General features: G+C 43.0%; 1 protein-coding gene across 2 annotated transcripts in view; it reads left to right on the forward strand.

Moving 5' to 3' along the window:
* Positions 1-1,036: 1,036 nt before the first annotated feature.
* The window catches only part of LOC149141790 (amino acid-ligase), a 92,017-nt gene continuing 71,915 nt past the window's right edge, over positions 1,037-21,138 (forward strand). Inside the window, exon 1 of one of the 2 annotated variants that reach the window (XM_089447544.1) lies at positions 1,037-1,482. In XM_089447544.1, coding sequence (XP_089303670.1) covers positions 1,191-1,482 — 292 coding nt within the window. In that variant the 5' untranslated portion in view covers positions 1,037-1,190. The remainder of the gene's footprint in view (positions 1,483-21,138) is intronic. The other variant, XM_089447545.1, reaches the window with a different exon arrangement.

Below are 21,138 nucleotides of genomic sequence, written 5' to 3' on the forward strand. Positions count from 1 at the left end.
CCAGGTGGATAGACTAGACAGACTCTGCCAGGTATGTCATTTACAGGAAGTGGAGACCAAGGTGCACTCCATGCTTGGATGCCCTATCTACTACTAGATCAGAGGAAGATTTCATTGCTTGTTCAGAGATTCTCGGACCCTCGCCAACTTTTTCAGGTATCCCGATCAGAGATTTTTGGCCCTATATATGCAGGAGGCTCTTAGGTTATGAGCGCATATTCTTTAGCCTCCCATCAGACCAGACCCCACACACAGGATCACGACATTTTTCAGGGTACTACCTTCAGACAGGGGCACCAAGAGATCGATTGATACCAATACATATCCAGACTCCAGATCAATGAAGATCCGTAGGACCTCACCCTGCGACAGGAGATCTCAGCGACAGTCCGTCTCAGATCCGTTCTTGGGAGACGGAGTAGGTCCTCCAGCATTCAACAACATGCGAACCCCCAAGAAACGATTTAGTGGACAGTCTGCACTTACCATCGACTCTTCATCGGGCCAACAAAGTTTGTTGAGTTTCTTCAGTGTTATTCATTCAACCTTAGATGTTAGGAGAGATGGGTTTGATCCTCAAACCTATTAGCTCCTGGATCTTCTCCGCTAGAGCCAGATCTTGATTTACTTCATGCATTGTATCTTTTAAAGGAGACCGTTTGGTTATCCCACTTTATATATACATAAATGTACTCAACAGCCCCTTGACCTACTTTACGATCATTAGTTAAACATAAATATAATTATCTTATCTAAAACAAATTTATATCTCAATAAATTTGATATTTATTAATCCTCATCCAACCTAAATTATAAAATAAAATATATTTAATCACATTAATTTCTACACTTCAACAACGACTTTAAACATATCAAATTACTTAAATTCGATATTTATTATTAATCCTTATCCACACTAAATTCTAAAATAAAATATATTTAATCACATTAATGTTTACACTTCTTCAACGACTTTAAATATATTAAATTACTTTTTGCCATCATGGGGTGGGGAAGCGCTGGCCAAAGTTAATTTGAAACCACACCGACATGTGAGGCCGGATTTGTAGACTCTTCGAGAGGCAACGAGATTGAACTGCACCCAACTATATATTCAGCGTCTATACTGGGAAATGAGTAATGAAGTTTTAATCCAATATATCAGATAAATATTATTAAGGACGCCTCGGATGGGAATGGGCAAGTGCATAGTCGTTAAGCTGCGGCATGCTGCCTCTGAGAGGGTGCTAGACTTCGTGGCTACGGAAGACGCTAAATTGGACGTGGGCACCATTGCCAGGACCTTTGGCTTGAACCCATCAAGCGTCAAATTTAACGATATTTATGTTAGCAGAGGCTCTGATTTCATCTCCTCCGTTACTTGGATTAATATTTTGGGATATTTTGTGAAGAAAGGCTACTCCACTGGCAAGTCTGAGCAGGACCCAATACTCGTGGATGGCAAGCCCTGCGACCCAAGTGGTATGTATGAATATTTTACCTATCCACAACTCCCATGCTACTCCCTTTACCTAGATGCTGCAAAAGTTCTTCACTTTGCGTCTCTTTTCATGAACTACTGTTTATTCTGACGGAACACTCTGTTTCTGGAGAATCTGAATTGAGAGTAGAGGATTTGCACTATGCATTTTAAACTTTAAAACCTCATTTGCCAATAAGAATTTGATAAAATTTTGGCCCAAATAATTGTTCGGCATTTTGTAGTTTTTTTGGGTATATATATTTTTGTCTGTTGGATTTATTGGAATTACGTTTGAGGAGGTCAGGTCGTTTTTAAACGGCACTTTAAACAACAACAAATAACATTCTCAAAGATTGTTTCACACGATTCCGGCAAAAAAAACATTCCAAGCTGTAGAATAGTGACAACGGCAAATTTTTGTGGTAGGTTGCCCTTTTATTCCCTCCTGCCTATCCTCTTTGTCCCTTACACCGTATCTGACCCGGTTTGCAGGCTTGTGAGGGTTGTTTATATATGTTTTTAGACCAGTTTATAGGTTAAGGTTGATTCGTAGTGCAGTGAGGGTTAACATTATTCAATGTGTTGTATCTAATATCTCGATTGAGTAAAAAGTTAAAAGGATTCCTTTGGACTTCAATTGGTGCTCGCGCAATTGCATTTGGATCATATATTGATGTGGAATCTGTCATATACTACACCTCTGGCAAATTATGTCTCTGAGATGAATAGGCATTATATTTTAGCACGATTGATATCGTTACTCTTCCACCTGATTTGACCATCAGGCATTGATTTTCTGTTTGATAGACAACATTCAGGTCGGGGGTGTATTTTTCAGTGGCTTCATAGATATATCATTGTCCATAACCTCCAATGCGATTACCTTTAAACTGGCAGCATGCATTGATTTAGCTTGCCTGTAGGACGTAGGTGGTAACCTAATATATAATTTTCTTTTCTACAATAGTGAAAAAGTTGAAACTTGTTTTTATGGCTGATACGCCATTGCATTATCCTTGTATTCGGTTAATGGAATAGCAGAATGAGCGGTCCAATGCACTGACAAGGACAGTTTATAAGAAATAGAACAAAGTTCAATGAACTAGTTACTACACAAGATGAAATGTACAAGATGAATATAATGAACAACTATGAAATTTTCATTGTCCAGACTTACAAATTTTTTCCAACTCTGGATTAATTTGCTTCTATAATATGTGATTGATTGCTTTTTGAAGTAGGTAAACTGAAAATATTTTCATGGAGTCCCATTTCAGCTGTTTGATGCTTCTTTTTTTTCCAAGGAAAAAAATTCGTAATTTTGTATATGCTATAAAAGCATTTGGAACGATAAGCCTCATGGCTTACAGGTAATAAGAAGCGAAAACAATAATCATACATAGAAAAACTGAAGTTAAGTGTTATAATAATCACTTCTCCTTTTTGCCTTTCTTTTTTTGGACCTTTTGCCAACCCTGTGGGCTGGGATCAACTAGGACCAATGACCAATGCCAATTCATTTGCTGATGTCAGAGGAGGGTTTTCTTTGTCTGAGTTTGAGCTTTCTAAGGCATGAACTCTTTTTGAACCGCCCCATCCCCGTCTGAAAGAGCCTCATATTTCTGCTGATCTGACAACTGAATATCTTGTATTTCAATGTCATTCTACTCATGGGAAACGACTCCATTCTGAGCCTGTGCAACAACTTCTGCTTGACTTGGGGTGACCTCCATAGTTTCCTCTTCTTCTTCTAATAGGCGGGGGTTTGTGGGCTGCCATCCTTCTGATTTGTGTACCTGCCCCTTTTTCTTCTTTGGGATCTTTTTTCCCTGTGAACATGAGTTCTGTAAATGTCTTGTTTGGAAGCATGTTTGGAATCTGAATGCCGTATTCTCATAGTCTAATACTCGGGTCCACTGTACATTTTTATGTTTTATTTGAATGTGATCAAGTAGACGTTTGCTGAGATCTATCTCTACACATTCAGGGAAAAGAGAATAGACTTTTCTTTGATCTTTCAAGGTCCATCTTTTTGTATTTTCCTTGAGTGTTTCTGATTTCCTCTAGGACTTTATGGTGCCAGAATGGGAGGGGGAGATTTGGAAGTCTCATCCATACCGGTATTGTTGAGACCACCATGTTTGTGGCATCGAACTCTGGGAACCATGGGGTGATGAGGAGCCCAACTCTTCCCCAAAACTAGAGCCCATCATTCATAACTGTTAAAATTGGCAACTAGGGCCAAATCCCATGTGGGTCATCTCATTTATGGCAGCTGATATATTTCTTGGATCCCTCTCATCGAGAGGTGTAGGATTGATCTAAAGATCATCCGATTCCGATAAGTATTCATGGAGTTATGAATTTATTTGTGTCATAAGACAATTCGTCAAGGTCGGCCAGCAACCAAATAATCCACACATGTGCTCAACATTTTAGTATAAAAGGAGATGACTTGAGAGTCATTTCACACACACTTCTCTCTTGATTTCTCTCCACTTGTCTTGGGTTTTAATGTGAGAGAAATCTAGGAGGAAGTAGCCTTAAGGCACAGGAGGAAAGGAGGCTTAACAATCAGCCCTAGTTGCAGACCTAGCCCTAGCTTCTACGCATAACCTAGCCACAGTCTAGAAGAAGAAATACACTGCCCTAATCTAGAGGACGCAGTCATGAAGAGAAGCCCTAACGTTATCAAGAAGGAGCCCTAACCTATATGCTGGTCTCTACGCAGTCAAGAAGGAGGCCTATAGCCCTATACGCTTGTCCCTACAAAGACACAGTCAAGGAGGATAATAGCATGCCCTAGCTGAAGCATTAGGAGGCTGCCCTAGACATCATGGCAGGGTTGTGTGGACAACGTATCTTTGAGGTAAGTTTAAGGCCTGTTCCACGGTGAAGGAGGGCTGAGTTCCCTTGCTGGAAGAGCTGCAGTCACAAGACTGATTTGAGGGCACTTTGGAGGAGTGCAGATCCATGGAAGGGCAGCCGCAACCCTACACAATCTTGCTGTAGGGTGCCGCAGTAATTACAGGCAGGCCGAGGTTGTTAAAGAGGGCTAGACTGCCCAGAACCATAGCAAGAAGGGTCAGCCTCCTAACAAAGGGCAACCACACTCCTTAACAGCAGAATTGAAGGCTAGATATGGGACTGTAATGATGCCCTAACCAGGCCTACATGGCAGCATTTGAGTGGACCTTGAACAATGAATTGTAGCATGCAGTAGATGGTATTTTGGCGATGAGGATGCTAATGGATGAGGGTCCTAGGACATGGTACAACAGCATGCTGGGACAATAATGACATTGTACAACAGTGCTAGTAAATGGGACATCTGGGCTACATGGTGCTGCTAAGACACATGGGACAACAACAAGGTATAGCATGAGTATTGGGATCGCAGCAAGGTATGGCAAGAGTATTGGGACCGCAGCAAGGTATATCAAGCTGTGATGGGACAACAACAAAACAATGGGACAACAAGCAAACATGGAATGGCCATGTCACTAACAGTGGGACAACAGTATGCCACATAGGACAACAGTGACTAGCATGGTACAACAACGGCACATGGGACAACAGTGCAACATAAGGTCCAACATTGTGATGATGGGTGCAGCATGGTGCAGTAAGGTGAGGTGTAACATGATGACGGGATGCAGCACAAAGATAGGTGAAGGAGTCACCTTGGAGAATCAGTTGAAGCAACATCTCTTCAATTAATCTCATGTATCATCTTTTTAGAGATGATCTATGCTCTTATCTAGATAAGTCAAAGTGTTGACTTCTGTTGTATATGTACTGTCTCTCTCTCTCTCTCTGTTGAACTATTGAAAAACATGTAAGAAGAATTGACTAAGGGTTTCCCCACATTGGGGTTTGTCCCTGGTTAGCGCCACATCTTGTGTCCTCTTGTCTTGGCTTGTCTTCTGCGATTTATGTTTATGTTCTATCTATAGTTTACTTTAATGCTAATGTGATTGCTAATTTGGAAAAGATATTGAGCTAACTGTGAAAATTGAAATAAATTGCTCCAAGCATAGAACATATCTAAAATTAACAATAACATTCTCCAAATCTCTCTGTTTATCAAATTGAATAATAAATCTTTGGAACATAAATAGATGTCACAATTTGGGGTCCAAGAAGAAAAGACCCACTGATGTAGAGCAATTTGATCTAGGCCAAAATCCGTTGAACTTGCAAATAACAACCTTGGATTTGAGAGCAAAAAAACGAGTTGACCTTGGGATGATTCACCTCCATAATTGGTGCTTGTTTCATTTGTTCTACAATGTATGGTCTTGGGTGGAGTTAAAGTCGATCTGTTGAGTTGATTGACTTCCCTTATATTGCATCCTTGAAAGAAGTAGATCTCTTGGGGTTTCTAGCCCCATGGATCGCTTCCTTGTAGGGAACGGATCCTCCCGAGTTGTTGGATCCTAGAGGACCTCCACGTAGCCTCAAATTCTAGATTATTGTAGAGTTTTTGGATATACTATGATCCTTCAACTGTGCATAATCCTTAAGAATCTTTCCTTCATAAAGGAGACTCTTGGCATTTGTAGGTATGCTGAGCCTCCTCTCTATACACCGCTTCAGTTTTTACACAGAGCCTGATTCAACAATTTGGAAAGGGTGGACTTCCCCTGTAGGTCTTTGATAAAGATTTGGAAGCCTGCTTGCAAAAATTTGACTGCGTTTATGAGGGCAAAAGTTCGATCTCCTTAGGCCGCATTTCTGGGCACAAAAATCGAGGAATTCTGGGCTAGTTGACCAGTGCTGACTTCAAGGTCAACTGTTGTTTGACCACAAAAAATTACAGTTGATTTTATCTCTCTTGTGATCGAGTTTGACCACGCTGTATTGGGATACTGTCACGCCCCTACACCTGCGGTAGTCTTTCAACCGCTTATAGCGAGGTGCGGCACTACCAACCGTTTTCTTTTCACCAATACTTACGATTGTAGACTACGCCTTAACATTCCATACTTAGTTTTATTTTCGTTACCAAGTATTATTAATGTGTCTTTATACCAATTAACACCCCTACACATTCATTATCAACGACATTAAACAAGAGAAATGCACAACAGTATAAAGGGAGGGGCAACTCCCTGCAATATGAGTCTGCCCGAATATCAATATATATAATTTTTCCACTTTTACAAAGTACAGACTAAGTCCTTGGGAAACCCCAAATTATACTTAGCCAAATTTCCAACTTCGGCAAACTCGGTTGCCCAGCTCGTCGGCACCTCCGCATGGTCGCCGCACGACTCTCCAACCCTTCGTTCACCTCGTCGCACGTCTTCGCCGGTTCGCTCTTCGTTTGGTCGCAAATGCCCAAACCGTGTACACCTGCCCACACGCAGTCCCACTTGCCAACTCTTGGCAAATGCCCAAATCGTGTGAACAGCACGTAGTACCGCCTGCCCAACTCTACGACCTCCGGTTCCAACCTTCATTTCACGGTCGTGTCGTTTGCCCAACTTGGGCGCGCCTCCAAGTCGCCACACACGGGTGCCTCTACCCGAGACACACTCCTGTTCACAACCCAACACACCAACAAGTCTCCGTGCACACTTGCACGATGGGCGGGCGCTCACCCGAGTCGCCAAGACACCCACGCCAAGCCTTCGCACAAATCGGGCGCTCCTCCGTTTTCACCGTCGGGCACCCCGTCGCATAACCTGGGCGCCACACACCCGTGCGCGCCCTCACCCAATCGCCGGGCGCTCCTGCCTGCACCTTCACCCACAACCGCGCTTCACCGTGCACGACCGCCCAAGAACAGGCGCATCCTTAAATCTGCGCCTTCCCCCTCTTAGACTTGCGCACTGCAGATCTGCGCCTCTCTACATGAGCGAAGATGTATTGAGCGAGTTGCGATGATAGAATACCTCCACGCATTCTCCAACTTATATCAAGTGTAGGGCGTGGTGGTGGCTTGCCCAGCCGACCTCCCTACGTCCACACTTCATCGCATAAGCCCCTAAACCACATGTCGGCCTCCATACATGCTATCCGCCATATAAACATGCTGTCCTCCTCATACATATGCGCATAACACATTGCATCCTCCAAAGAGCTCGCACTTTTCACCGTCGCAGGTCGCACTTCATGCCGGAGCGTGTGGTAAGAACCGCAGGTCCTTACATCCTCCTCCACCTGAAGTCGTTGTCGTCCTCGACAACACACCATCCTGGTAGTCATCCACCAAGATCAACTGTATCATCCATGATGTAAACTCCTCCACATACTGCAAACTATCTTTGCAACATATGTAGAACCACCGTCTCCATCATGTCTCATCTCGGCAACCATCTGTCACCAAGATCACCATACCAAGGTATACACCCATCGGTATGTCATATATCGGAAATCATCTCAATCCATGATCATCAACCATCATGTCACAATCTCCACATGCTGCTCTCCATCGTGGAAGGCTGGCTCCTCCATCTCAAGCTACATGTCCACTGCAACATCTCGTGTTGACCTCATCATGTGTCATCATGTGAACTGCTGCCATGATACTCCAACATAATGCTAACACATCTCTGCACACTGTTAACCCCCATGTCTGAACTAGTTGGGTAGCTAATCCAATCGTCACGCCCAAACCATGAGAATGCACATCCTCAGGCCATCACCAGTTGTTTCTCAAAACATCCCGCCACATCCTCAACTCGATCAAGAGTCCATCTCCATACAAGTATAAGCCATGCTCAGGTCCATGAAGTAGTCCTTATCTCGTCTGCAACATGCTGTCCATGATGTTTGGTGTCAATGTGCTAGATGAAATCAGCCACATCTATCCCAACATCATCCATATGTGTATCTCCTCCATATGAAGAGATCATCTCATCAATCTCCAACTCTCGGTGTGCCACATCCAGGTCCATGAAGCAACCTCCATCATATCTACAATGTGCCATCCCTCAAGTCTGCCATAGAAACACGTATACACTTGTTTCATCTATCCATGTGCTGCCCATGATCATAGATGAATCAGCTCCCATGTGTCAAAGTAGTTGAGTCTCGGCTCAACCCATGCCCAAGTGTAGTCACCAAGGCATCATCATCATTGTAACTCCATCACTCCAAAGTGTCCCCAAGTCCACCATATATGAAGTCCCCAAAAGTCACAACAATCTCATGTCATCATGAGCTCCATAAGTCATCCCCAACCACATCCTAGCAAGCATACAAGTCTCGGCCCAAAGGTCTCTGCAAGATGCCTTAGCTCTCCATGTAGTAGGAATGCTCCATAGTCTGCTCACAACTCCATCCAAGTCCTTGGCCTTGTTGTACATAAGTGCACAACCTCTCCATCGGCTCATAAGTAAAACATCTCCATGTCACACCAGCAAATCCATCTGCACAACTTCCCTGCCTTGGCACTCCTCATTGGATGCCCATAAGTGACACCTTTACAAGTGCTCTTGCATCATGTCCTTGCATAAGACCGACATGCTCCATGTCTCCAACCTGATGTCCATGACTAAGTTGCCCATGTAGTCCAACCAAGTAGACTCATCACAACAATCGGTCATCCTCATCCAAGTTTGCAATCTTCGGTCTAGTGAACTCGATCATCCAACCATATCATCATCACATGAGTCTCTCCATCATAGCTCCCCCCATTGAAGGTTCCACCAAGACTTGCTCTTGGTCTCGGCCATGAGAAGTCCACCCAAGCATCATCATACCTCAAGTGTGTGCCCTCCTCAATCTGTCCATGAGTCATGCCGGGCACTTAGCCAATGTGACTAAAGCATGACCCATTCATCCGCAACGATCATCAAGTTCCACCCTTGTCACAGGCCTTTGTACCTTCTACCATAAGGTCACAAACAACCCCAACAAGTCTTGCAACAATCAACAATCCTTGCTTCTCCAGAGTCCATACAAGGTCTCACCATAGACATCCATGGTAAGATCCTCCCTAGCATTAGCAAACTGATTTTGCTCTTCCCTGCATACGGTCCATCCACCAAATGCCCAAATGAAACACAAGTATCAATACTTACTTTATCATCATGAGGCTCCTCCATATGAGTATCCTCATTCATCCATGTCTTCAAACTGCACGATCCTGGTCCAACTTGATCAATCTCAAGTTCGTCCTCCATTGTTGTCATATCTGCAACATCCTCAATCATCGCGGCTTCCTCTTCCTTGTCAGCACAATCTCCAACTTCATCTTGTTCCATTGTCCATCCAAGTTGAAGAAGTTCGTCTTCAACATTTTTTTCCAAGACTTCAAGTTCCTTTCGAATCCGGGGATTCTCTTCTTTCAACCTCTTCAACCTGTATAAGGTAAGCAAGAGCTTCCCTTTGCATTCTTCCATACTTGCCATGCCTTGTCGTTCAGCTTGGCCCAAGCACTAAGCTTCACCCCTGCTAAACCTGTTTCATTCACCAGCTTCACCAAGTTTCCTGCAATCATGAACCGACCCTTATTCCACTTGTATGTGAAACCAACTTCCTTCACCTGCAAGTACCTGCTTCCACTGTCACTTTGTCACGAGCAACCTTGCTCATCAGCTCCAACCGAGCTCTGATACCAACTGTCACGCCCCTACACCTGCGGTAGTCTTTCAACCGCTTATAGCGAGGTGTGGCACTACCAACCGTTTTCTTTTCACCAATACTTACGATTGTAGACTACGCCTTAACATTCCATACTTAGTTTTATTTTCGTTACCAAGTATTATTAATGTGCCTTTATACCAATGAACACCCATACACATTCATTATCAACAGCATTAAACAAGAGAAATGCACAACAGTATAAAGGGAGGGGCAACTCCCTGCAATATGAGTCTGCCCGAATATCAATATATATAATTTTTCCACTTTTACAAAGTACAGACTAAGTCCTTGGGAAACCCCAAATTATACTTAGCCAAATTTCCAACTTCGGCAAACTCGGTTGCCCAGCTCGTCGGCACCTTCGCACGGTCGCTGCACGACTCTCTAACCCTTCGTTCACCTCGTGGCACGTCTTTGCCGGTTCGCTCTTCGTTTGGTCACAAACGCCCAAACCGAGCACGCAGTCCCACTTGCCAACTCTTGGCAAATGCCCAAATCGTGTGAACAGCACGTAGTATCGCCTGCCCAACTCTACGACCTCCGGTTCCAACCTTCATTATACGGTCGTGTCGTTTGCCCAACTTGGGCACGCCTCCAAGTCGCCACACACGGGCGCCTCTACCCGAGACACACTCCCGTTCACAACCCAACACACCAACAAGTCTCTGTGCACACTTGCACGATGAGCGGGCGCTCACCCGAGTCGCCAAGACACCCACGCCAAGCCTTCGCACCAATCGGGCGCTCCTCCGTTTTCACCGTCGGGCACCCTGTCGCATAACCCGGGCGCCACACACCCGTGCACGCCCTCACCCAACCGCTGGGCGCTCCTGCCCGCACCTTCACCCACAACCGCGCTTCACCGTGCACGACTGCCCAAGAACGGGCGCATCCTTAAATCTGCGCCTTCACCCTCTTAGACTTGCGCACTGCAGATCTGCGCCTCTCTACATGAGCAAAGATGTATTGAGTGAGTTGCGATGATAGAATACCTCCACGCATTCTCCAACTTATATCAAGTGTCGGGCGTGGTGGTGGCTTGCCCAGTCGACCTCCCTACGCCCACACTTCATCGCATAAGCCCCTAAACCACATGTCGGCCTCCATACATGCTATCCGCCATATAAACGCGCTGTCCTCCTCATACATATGCACATAACACATTGCATCCTCCAAAGAGCTTGCACTTTTCATCGTCGCAAGTCGCACTTCATGCCGGAGCGTGTGGTAAGAACCGCAGGTCCTTACATCCTCCTCCACTTGAAGTCGTTGTCGTCCTCGACAACACACCATCCTGGTAGTTTAGAGGTGTCATTCATGGACATTCTATGGGGAGTGCCGAAGCAAAGGATGTTGTGCAGATGCTGTTATGACATGGAGATGTATGAGCTAGTGGAGAAGTTGTACACCCTTGTGCAACAAGGCCATAGCTTGGACATGTTACAGATGAGATGGAGATTCCATGGACCTGAACATGGGATTGAGAGCAGATTCTTGATCAGTCCAACCATATGCCCAAATCACAAGAATGCATATCCTTATGCCACCACAAGTCTTTTCCTGACTTCTGCTACATCTCGGATGCTGTATTGGGATGCATTTGACCTCCTGTTCAGGCCGAGTTTGACCAAGGAAGATCGAGTTGTCATTAGTAACATGTCGACTCAACAATAACATCCCTTTGCACATTGGTACCCCTCATGACTCGAACTAGTCGGGTGATCAGTCCAACCATACGCCCAAATCACAAGAATGCACATCCTTATGCCACCACAAGTCTTTCCCTGACTTCTACTACATCTCGGACTCATCAAGAATCTTTTCATCCCATGCTTAGGTCCATGGAAACTCCATCTCATCTGCAACATGTTCAAGCCATGGTTTTGTTGCACAAAAGTGTACAATCTCTCCACTAGCTCATGTATCTCCATGTCATAGCAGCATCAGCACAACATTCTTGCTTCATGTCCCTGCATCAAACTGTCATGCCCTATATCCCCAACCTGATGTCCATGACTCTAGTTGTCCATGATGTCCAACCCATGTAGACTCCATCCCAACATCTGGCCATCTGCATCCAAGTCTGCAATCTGTCATAAAGAAGCCTCCTCCAAGCCCGAAACAGCAGCTTTGATAGCCTCAAAAGTGGCTATCCGGCTTGGAAGGATAGAGGTGTCATGTGTAGAGGTGTCATTCATGGACATTCTATGGGGAGTGCCGAAGCAAAGGATGTTGTGCAGATGTTGTTATGACATGGAGATGTATGAGCTAGTGGAGAAGTTGTACACCCTTGTGCAACAAGGCCATGGCTTGGACATGTTACAGATGAGATGGAGATTCCATGGACCTGAACATGGGATTGAGAGCAGATTCTTGATCAGTCCAACCATACGCCCAAATCACAAGAATGCACATCCTTATGCCACCACAAGTCTTTTCCTGACTTCTGCTACATCTCGGACGCTGTATTGGGATGCATTTGACCTCCTGTTCAGGCCGAGTTTGACCAAGGAAGATGGAGCTGCATTGGAGAAGGTTTGTTGTTGTTTTGATCAACGTTGACTTTCTGGTTAGGGCTGAAGTTTGATTGCAGTTGACTGTAGAATTTGACAAGGTTGATTTGACTGTGTATTGGGCAAGTGAATTTGATTTTTGTACTTTCTCTGTGCTGAACTATTGAATAATAATGAGAAGATTTGATCAAAGGGTTTTCCCCACATTGGGGTTTTTCCCTGACATTCGCGAAATATGGTGTCCTCTTGTCTTGGCTTGTCTTCTGCATATTTTTTTAATGTTCTATTTGCATTTACTGTCAATGTGATTGCTACTGAAAATAATTGGAAATTGTCATTGGGCTGTTAAAGGAACATTGAAGTAAATTGTGCTAAACATAGAACATACCATTGTTATCTAAAATTAACATGGAAGTAGAGCTCCGGTGAAGACAAAGCCTAAGCAAGAGTAAGGAAAAGCAATCACTAAAGGAAGCTGTTGGACAAGAATTTGGAACTAGTCTCAATGATGACTACATCTTACTTCAAATCCAAGGACAAGCTTAAGGACAAATTTGACTATCATGCATGGAAGATGTCAAGGGAGAGAGTGGTGGAGCCTCCTTCAAGTGCACCTGTTGCTGCAAAAAAAAGTACAAGAAAGCTGAGGTTAAAGCTAAGAAAATTATTGTTGATTCTATTCACAAGCCTTTGGTTGCCTATATTTCTGATTTGGAAACATCTAAGGAAATGTATGACAAGTTGGTTGGGATGTTCAAAGTAAATAATGCAAATGAAGTTCTCTTTCTCAAGAACAAGTTGAAAGACATCAAGATGGATAGAGGAGAATCCATTCAATCCTACTTCATGAGGATTACCGAAATCAAGAATGATCTCCTATCTATTGGAGAAGTTGTTGGTGATAGGGACTTCACTCTTATTTCACTTGGAGGCCTTACAAGAGATTGGGATGTGTTTAACACTACCATCCTTAACAATGGCAAGATTCCGAGATTTGAAGAATTATTGGCTAGATGCACTCCAGAAGAAATAAGGATGATGGAAAGAAGCAAGCTCTTAAATGGAAACAATCTTACCGCCTTCTCCGCTGATGCTAAAAGGAAGAAGAACGCTGGTCCATGAAGTCAAAGTCAAGGGTTCAAGCCGGGATTCAAAGAAGGAAGAAAAGGAAGATGCTTCAATTGCAACAGGTTTGGCCACTTTGCTAGAGAGTGTCCTCACAAGAAGGATACTCCAAGAGATGATGACAACAATAACAACAACTACAAAGGCAATGGAAATCAAAGGAACAACAGGTTCAACAACAAAGGAAAGAGGAATGCTCTTGTTGCTCGATATGGAAATGGTTGCTCTCCCAAGAAGTCGAGAAACTCTAGGTATGAAGAAGCTAATGTTGTAGAGAAGAAAAAAGGAATTTTATCTTATTTCTGCCCTCACCACTGCCTCTCCTTCGGATACATTGGGTCATTGGTTGATTGATAGTGGTGCCTCAAGGCACTTCATTGGGTACAAGGAGGCCCTCTCAAACTTAGTTGAAAAGAAGACAAATATGGAGATCATAATTTGGGATAATGCCACTTATCTCGTGAAAGGAATTGGGATTGCCACTCTTCACTTAAATCAAGGTCAAACCCTACATCTACAAGATGTGTTGTATGTGCTTGATCTGAAAAAGGACTTGGTCTCTATTTCTGCAATGGAAGATAAAGTTCCAAGGTGACATTTGTTGATGGGAAGGTCTGTGTTTGGCAAAGGAACTCGAAAGATGTATTTACACTTGGATTTAGGGTTAAAGGTCTCTACCAAGTTGGAGGAAGTTTGTTGGGAGCAATGACTTGTGATACTTCTCTTCAATCCAAATTATGGCACCGAAGATTTGCTCACCTTCATTACAAAGCCTTACCTGATTTAAGGAAGATGGTCACAAGTATGCCCGAATTCAACATAGATCATGAAGGAGTTTGTCAGGGTTGTGCAACTGGAAAACATACAAGGGGACCATTCCCTTCAAGTGGAAGTCAAACTATCGATATTCTTCAATTGGTCCATTTTGATCTATCAGGTATGTTGCTCGTAACATCTTTGAGAGGATATTTGTACTATGCAGTTCTTGTGGATGACTTCTCTCGCAGAACATGGATCTATTTCTTAAAGAAGAAGGACGAAGTGTTTGAATGGTTCTGCTCTTTCAAAGCCTTGGTCAAGAATTAAACATGGAAGATCAAAATATCGAGCACTGATAATGGAACCAAATATGAGTCAAATGAATTCAATGACTATTGTAGAGAAGCTGACATTAAGAGGGAGAACACTACTGCATATACTCTTGAGCAAAATGGTGTTGCCGAAAGGAAGACTAGAACTATCATAGAAGCCACCCATGCCATGCTTCATGACCAAGGCCTATTGAAGTTCTTATGGGGAGACGCTGCCAACACTGCTGTGTATGTTCAAAATAGTGCCCACATCAAGCATTGGACTACAAGATGCCTGAAGAAGTTTTCATTGGCAAGAAACCTGATATGTCTTATTTATAATTTTTGGTTGTCTCGCATATTTTCATGTGTCGAAGGAGAAAAGAAACAAGCTAAATGCATCTAGGAAGAAAGGAACGTTTGCAGGCTACAGTGAAACTTCGAAGGCATATAGAATTTATGTTCTTGGTCAAAGAGAAGTGGAAATAAGTCATGATGTCACTTTCGATGAAGAGTTTGCCCTTGGGAAAGTTCGAGATCTTCCTATCCCTAGGCAGGACAATGATGATGGTGTAGGAAAACAAGATGAATCTCTGACAGATGATCCGATGCTCGATGTTGAAGGTCCTATGGATCCTGTTGTCGCACAAAGTGTCTAGGCACCGCGACAACGCTCAAAGTAAGGATTAGAGTGACAACCCTTACTTTGAGCGTTGTTGCAGTGCCTAGACACTTTGTGCGACAACAGATCCCATTGATCCACCTCCTAGTGAGCCCTCTACTTCAAGAAAAAGACGTTTGTGGCTCGAAGATACTCTTGAGGATGTTGAGAGACATATTGCACCAAGGGGGACTTTTCGTGAAAGCAAGAAGCCGAACAGATACCAAGGGTACTTATCCATAGTTCAATTTGAGCCATGTACATTTGAAGAAGCCGTGAAGCACCAAGTTTGGAAGGAATGCAATGAATGAGGAATATGAGTTGAGCATGAAGAATGATGTCTGGGATGTGGTTCCTAGACCCAAGGACAAGTTAGTGGTCACTTCAAAATGGCTTTACAAAATCAAACATGGAGCTGATGGGAGTGCTGAAAAGTTTAAAGCCAGGTTCGTTGCTCGAGGCTTCTCTCAAAAGGAAGGAGTGGACTATGATGAGATATTTTCATCGGTTGCTCGATATACCACTATCTGTTCAATTATAGCCCTTGTTGCCTCGCAAGGATGGAGCCTACACCAAATGGATGTCAAAACTGCTTCTTGCATGGCTCGCTTAAGGAGGAAGTCTATGTAGAACAACCCGAGGGGTTCAAAGTTTAAGATCGTAAGACACACGTATGCAGGTTGAAGAAAGCCCTTTATGGGTTGAAGCAAGCCCCTAGGGCTTAGTATGAGAGGATAGATAACTATCTTATGAAACTGGGATTTACAAGGAGCGATGTTGACCCAAACTTATACTTCAAGGTTGAAAAGGACAAACCTCTCATTTTGGTCCTTTATGTGTATGATCTCTTTTTGACAGGTGATGACCCTCTCATTCATCAATGTAAGAGGGAGTTGGCTTTTGAATTCGAGATGAAGGACGTAGGACTGATGCACTACTTCCTAGGACTGGAGGTATGGCAAAATCCAGGTGAAGTTTTCCTTTCTCAAGGAAAATACATTGTGAAGTTGCTTGAGAGATGTGGGATGGTAGATTGCAAGTCCATATCTACTCTGATGGAACTCAACTTCAAGAAGCTAATTGGAAGTGTTGTTGGGCCCGCATTAGTGAACCCTTCCGAGTATTGTCAACTTGTGGGGGCCCTGATGTTCTTGGTAAACTCCTGTCCTGACATATGTTCATTGTGAACATGTTGAGTCAGTTTATGGTCGTTCCTCATCACATTCATTGGATCACTGCTAAGAATCTCTTGAGATATCTCTGGGGCACAATCCACTATGGATTGAGATACACTGCCGGGAATTTGAGGCTACATGGAATCTGGATATACAGATGCTAAATGGGTTGGCAGTGTGGTGGATCGTAAGAGCACGTCTGGGTGTTGCTTCTCTTTAAGGTCTGCTTCAATATCTTGGATGAGCAGGAAGCAGAAATCGGTTGTTTTAAGCAATCGTTGAGGCCGAATACATTGCTGCGAGTATGGCCAGTTGTGAAGCTGTTTGGTTTAGGAAGCTCTTCAATGAGCTATTTGAGCACGAGCTAGATACCACTGTGATTTTATGTGACAATTAGAGTGGGATTCGCCTTTCAGAGAATATCGTGTTCCATGACTGCTCCAATCACATTGATATCGGGTACCACTTTATTCGGGATATGGTACAACGAGGAGCAATAAGGCTCCAACACATCAGGACAGATGAGCAGGTCGTAGGCATTCTCACAAAGCCTTTGGGGAAGGTCAAATTCTTAACCTTTTGAGAGAGACTTGGAGTCGTGGAAAGACCCTCTTATGAGGGTCCCGCATGAGTTGGACACTGAGCTTTGGGAGCTCCTGGGGGCTTAGGGTACTTCTTGGAGCTATGAGCAACCACAGGGTGTGCTATTCCCCTAGTGGTGCACTATGTATAGGGTGAGTAGTTCACCTTCCCCTACGATTGCAGACACATATATGTAGGGTGAGTGGTTCACCTTCCCCTACGATTGACATATGCATAGGATGAGTGGTTCACCTTCTCCTATGGCATGTGAGCAAGATGAGTGGTTCACCTTCTCCTGTGGCATGTGAGTAAGATGAGTGGTTCACCTTCTCCTATGGCATGTGAGTAGGATGTGTGGTTCACCTTCTCCTGCGGATGCGCCAACATACATCCTACCCATGGAGTTCGAGACTCATGGAAAGTACCTCTTATTTGGCTAATGAGTTGGGAAAAGTGGTTAGGGACCATAACATTACCGATGGATGCATCGTGTATTGTCGTACTCCCTATGACTAGGATGCATGGTGTTCAACAACTTGATCTAGGATCAAGCACTGACTTTTGTCAGTGGAGAGTGGTAAGGTCTTGTGACTCACTCTCGATCACTTCTTCTTCATTATTACTTCATGGTTCAGCAGAGCAGAGCAGAACAGTGATGATAGATATGGTACATGATGACAGGATGACATGATGATGATAAATGAATTGGAAGGTGTAATTCTCCCTAGTTGAGAGGGAGTGTTAAAATTGGCAACTAGGGCCAAATTCCACCTTGGGACAACTCATGTGATGGAGATGATTATTGCATTGGATCCTTTTTCGAGAGGTCCAAGTTTGATATAAAGATAATCTCATTCGGACAAGCAAAAGTGAAATTTTGAATTTATTCTCTCACATGCACAAATTGTTAAGGTCGGCCTGAGCTTAATATAGGCTCAAGAAGCCTAATAGATTTGTCCTTTCACCATCAATGAATTGTATAAATAGGAGTGACCTCTCACCTCATTTGGACATCAATCACTCAACAATTCTTCTCTCCTAAATAGATTGGTTTGTACAACTTGGGGATCATCTCTTTCTTTCTCACACGTGTGGATGAAGGACGAATTTCTGGGAGAGATTGTAGGCCGAAAATTTCAGAGTTTTAGGATAGGTTGGACTAGCGTTGACCGAGGCCTTATTAACCAAGTTTGAGTGCATTTTTGAGGGCAAAAGTTTGATCTCCTTAGGTCGCATTTTTGGGCATAGAAATTGAGGAATTTTGGGCTAGTTGACTAGCGTTGACTTCAAGGCCAACTGCTGTTTGACCGTAGAAAATTACAGCTGATTTTATCCCTCTTGTGACAGAGTTTGACCGAGCTATTTTGGGCTGCATTTGGCCTCCTGTTTAGGCTGAGTTTGACCAAGGAAAACAGAGCTGCATTGGAGAAGGTTTGCTGTTGTTTCTACAACAATAAACATGCATAGCTATTAGGTTTTGGATTCCTGGTTAAACTTTGTGTGAGGATGTTGGTGTGGCTCATATTTATGTTCTGCAGATTCAAATTTTGGTGCAGCAACACTATTATCTGTAAAGACTCTATTAGCCATCTCATGAATTTGCACAACACTGTTAGCATTACATTGGTCTTCAAACAACTTGGTTTGAACTCCGCCTGCAACAAATGACACCTGCCCATATTCAACATGATCGAGGCTAGGTAGTGAGTTAGTATCAACAACATATGCAAGACTTGCTTTAGGTGTTTTCACTTCAGGTGCAATAGGAACATAAATGCCTTGTCTATTTTTCTTAAGTCCTCTTCCTATATATCCCATTTTGCTTAGCAGTTAGGACCCAATACTACTATTGTGCTTTTCAAAGCTAGGTGTAACAAAAGCATGTGATGACACATCAATTCAACATTAAGCTTCTGGCAAACAAGGCTACAATCATGATCATGAAGGGTGGGAGAAGGTGTCTGGTAACTCAACATCAATTGGCTTCCTCTCAACATTTTTTATTTGACAAATTTCTAGCTCAAAGTTCTGTTTGCACTCTTGCAAGCCCTAAATAATATCATTCCAAAAGTAGCAACAATGCATCAGATCTTCATTCAAGGCTTGATATTGATTAAACAATGTATTATTATCTACTTGAAGAGGGGCAACTTCTTCTTGAAGCACTTCCACCAAGGCTTTTAAATAGGCAATCTCTCTAGTTTGCTAGGCATTTTCCTCCTTTGGTTTGCAAATTTCCTTCTTCGAGTCAACTTTGTCTAAATGAGAGAGATTTTCAACCTCCCCCAAATCATCAAGAAGGTCGATCTTAGTTTGAAATTTGTCTGCAAGATTTTGGAAAAATATGCCCATTTGTGTCCCCAACAATCAACCTTGCTAATTTTGTTAACCATAGTAGTTTGGCACTCTTTCTTGAGTTTTGCATTCTCTGTTTGCAAGAGAGCAACGTTGATTGCAAGTGAAGCACCTTGTTACAAAATTGATCAACTGCCTTTCTCTCATGGAGTTCCTACAATCTTTTACCTATCTTGATAACATCAAGTCGGCAAATGGACACAGAGTATTAATTAGATTACCTTTGATTTGAACAAGATCCACATAAATGATAACAACTTGCACTCCGAAGCACCAAAGGGTAACAACATTGATATGAGGGCAGTAGTTGGATCAAAAATTAAGGTTGATTAGCAATCATAACAACCCACAAAGAAGAGGCAATTCTCATAGTTTAGAATGTTGGAGAATGTGAATAGATTAGGTCTTCATAATAACCTTTGTAATAATGACATTGTATATTTTATAAAAAGAGAAAAATATTTTTTATTTATTTATTCAAGCATGGGTTTCATGCTCAAAGTCTAGGTCAAAACATGTTATTCATGCTTCTAGGGTTTATTGAGTCAAAGAAGAATTTGTGTCGTGTATTATAGTCCCATTTGGACTTCTTGTTACAAAAGAAGAATATTATTTGTGAGTCTAATATGTCAATTTGTCCTCCAAGACCAAGTCGACCCTACAAAGGAGAAGTCGGCTGAAAGGTAGCCTATTTAACCACTCAAGAAAAATATAAATATGCAGGAACTTCGACTCATTTAACACAATCAATCAATCAAGTTCGATTTGCAATCAAAGGAGCAAAGCAAGTACGAAGGACACAAAGGCAAGGAGAAAGATCAAGCAAAGGAATGAAGGCTGAAATTAGACCTAATTTTGTCCATAGGTGTGAAAATCTAGGGTTCTTGGCTAATTGCAGCCGAATCAATCATCACTAAAGGGCTTGATGCTATGTGATTCGTTCTCCACATTTCACTAGTTTCAATCCCACTTCTTCACCCCTGTGAGCATCACCTGATGCAATGAGTGCTAAGTGAACTATTCAAAAATCATGAGAAATTAGTCAGTTACGACTACCTCTTATGGAAATGGTCATACGTTTGAATGACTTACTTAACGCAGTTGAATCAAAAATGATATCTAATATAATGCACTGCGTAAATCCCCCATACTTAAATTCAAAAAGAGTCAAGGGATCTCTACTTGAATGGTTCATGAGGCACAATACTTGCTAAGGTTTTGCAAATGGGGTAGCAAGCTAAGTGGGCTTGATTGTGGGGAAAACTCCACAGTTAAGCGCGCTTGAGCCAGAGGAGTTCTGGGATGGGTGACCTCCTGGGAAGTCCTGGTTACCGGGTGCAAGCCCGGAAGTGATGATTGATGCTATGTGATTCGTTCTCCACATTTCACTAGTTTCAATCCCACTTCTTCACCCCTGTGAGCATCACCTGATGCAATGAGTGCTAAGTGAACTATTCAAAAATCATGAGAAATTAGTCAGTTACGACTACCTCTTATGGAAATGGTCATACGTTTGAATGACTTACTTAACGCAGTTGAATCCCAAAAATGATATCTAATATAATGCACTGCGTAA

This window comes from Pinus tabuliformis, chromosome X (genome assembly GCF_031772625.1).
Source record: "Pinus tabuliformis cultivar Carrire ecotype Pingquan chromosome X, CPIR1, whole genome shotgun sequence".
NCBI lineage: Eukaryota > Viridiplantae > Streptophyta > Pinopsida > Pinales > Pinaceae > Pinus > Pinus tabuliformis.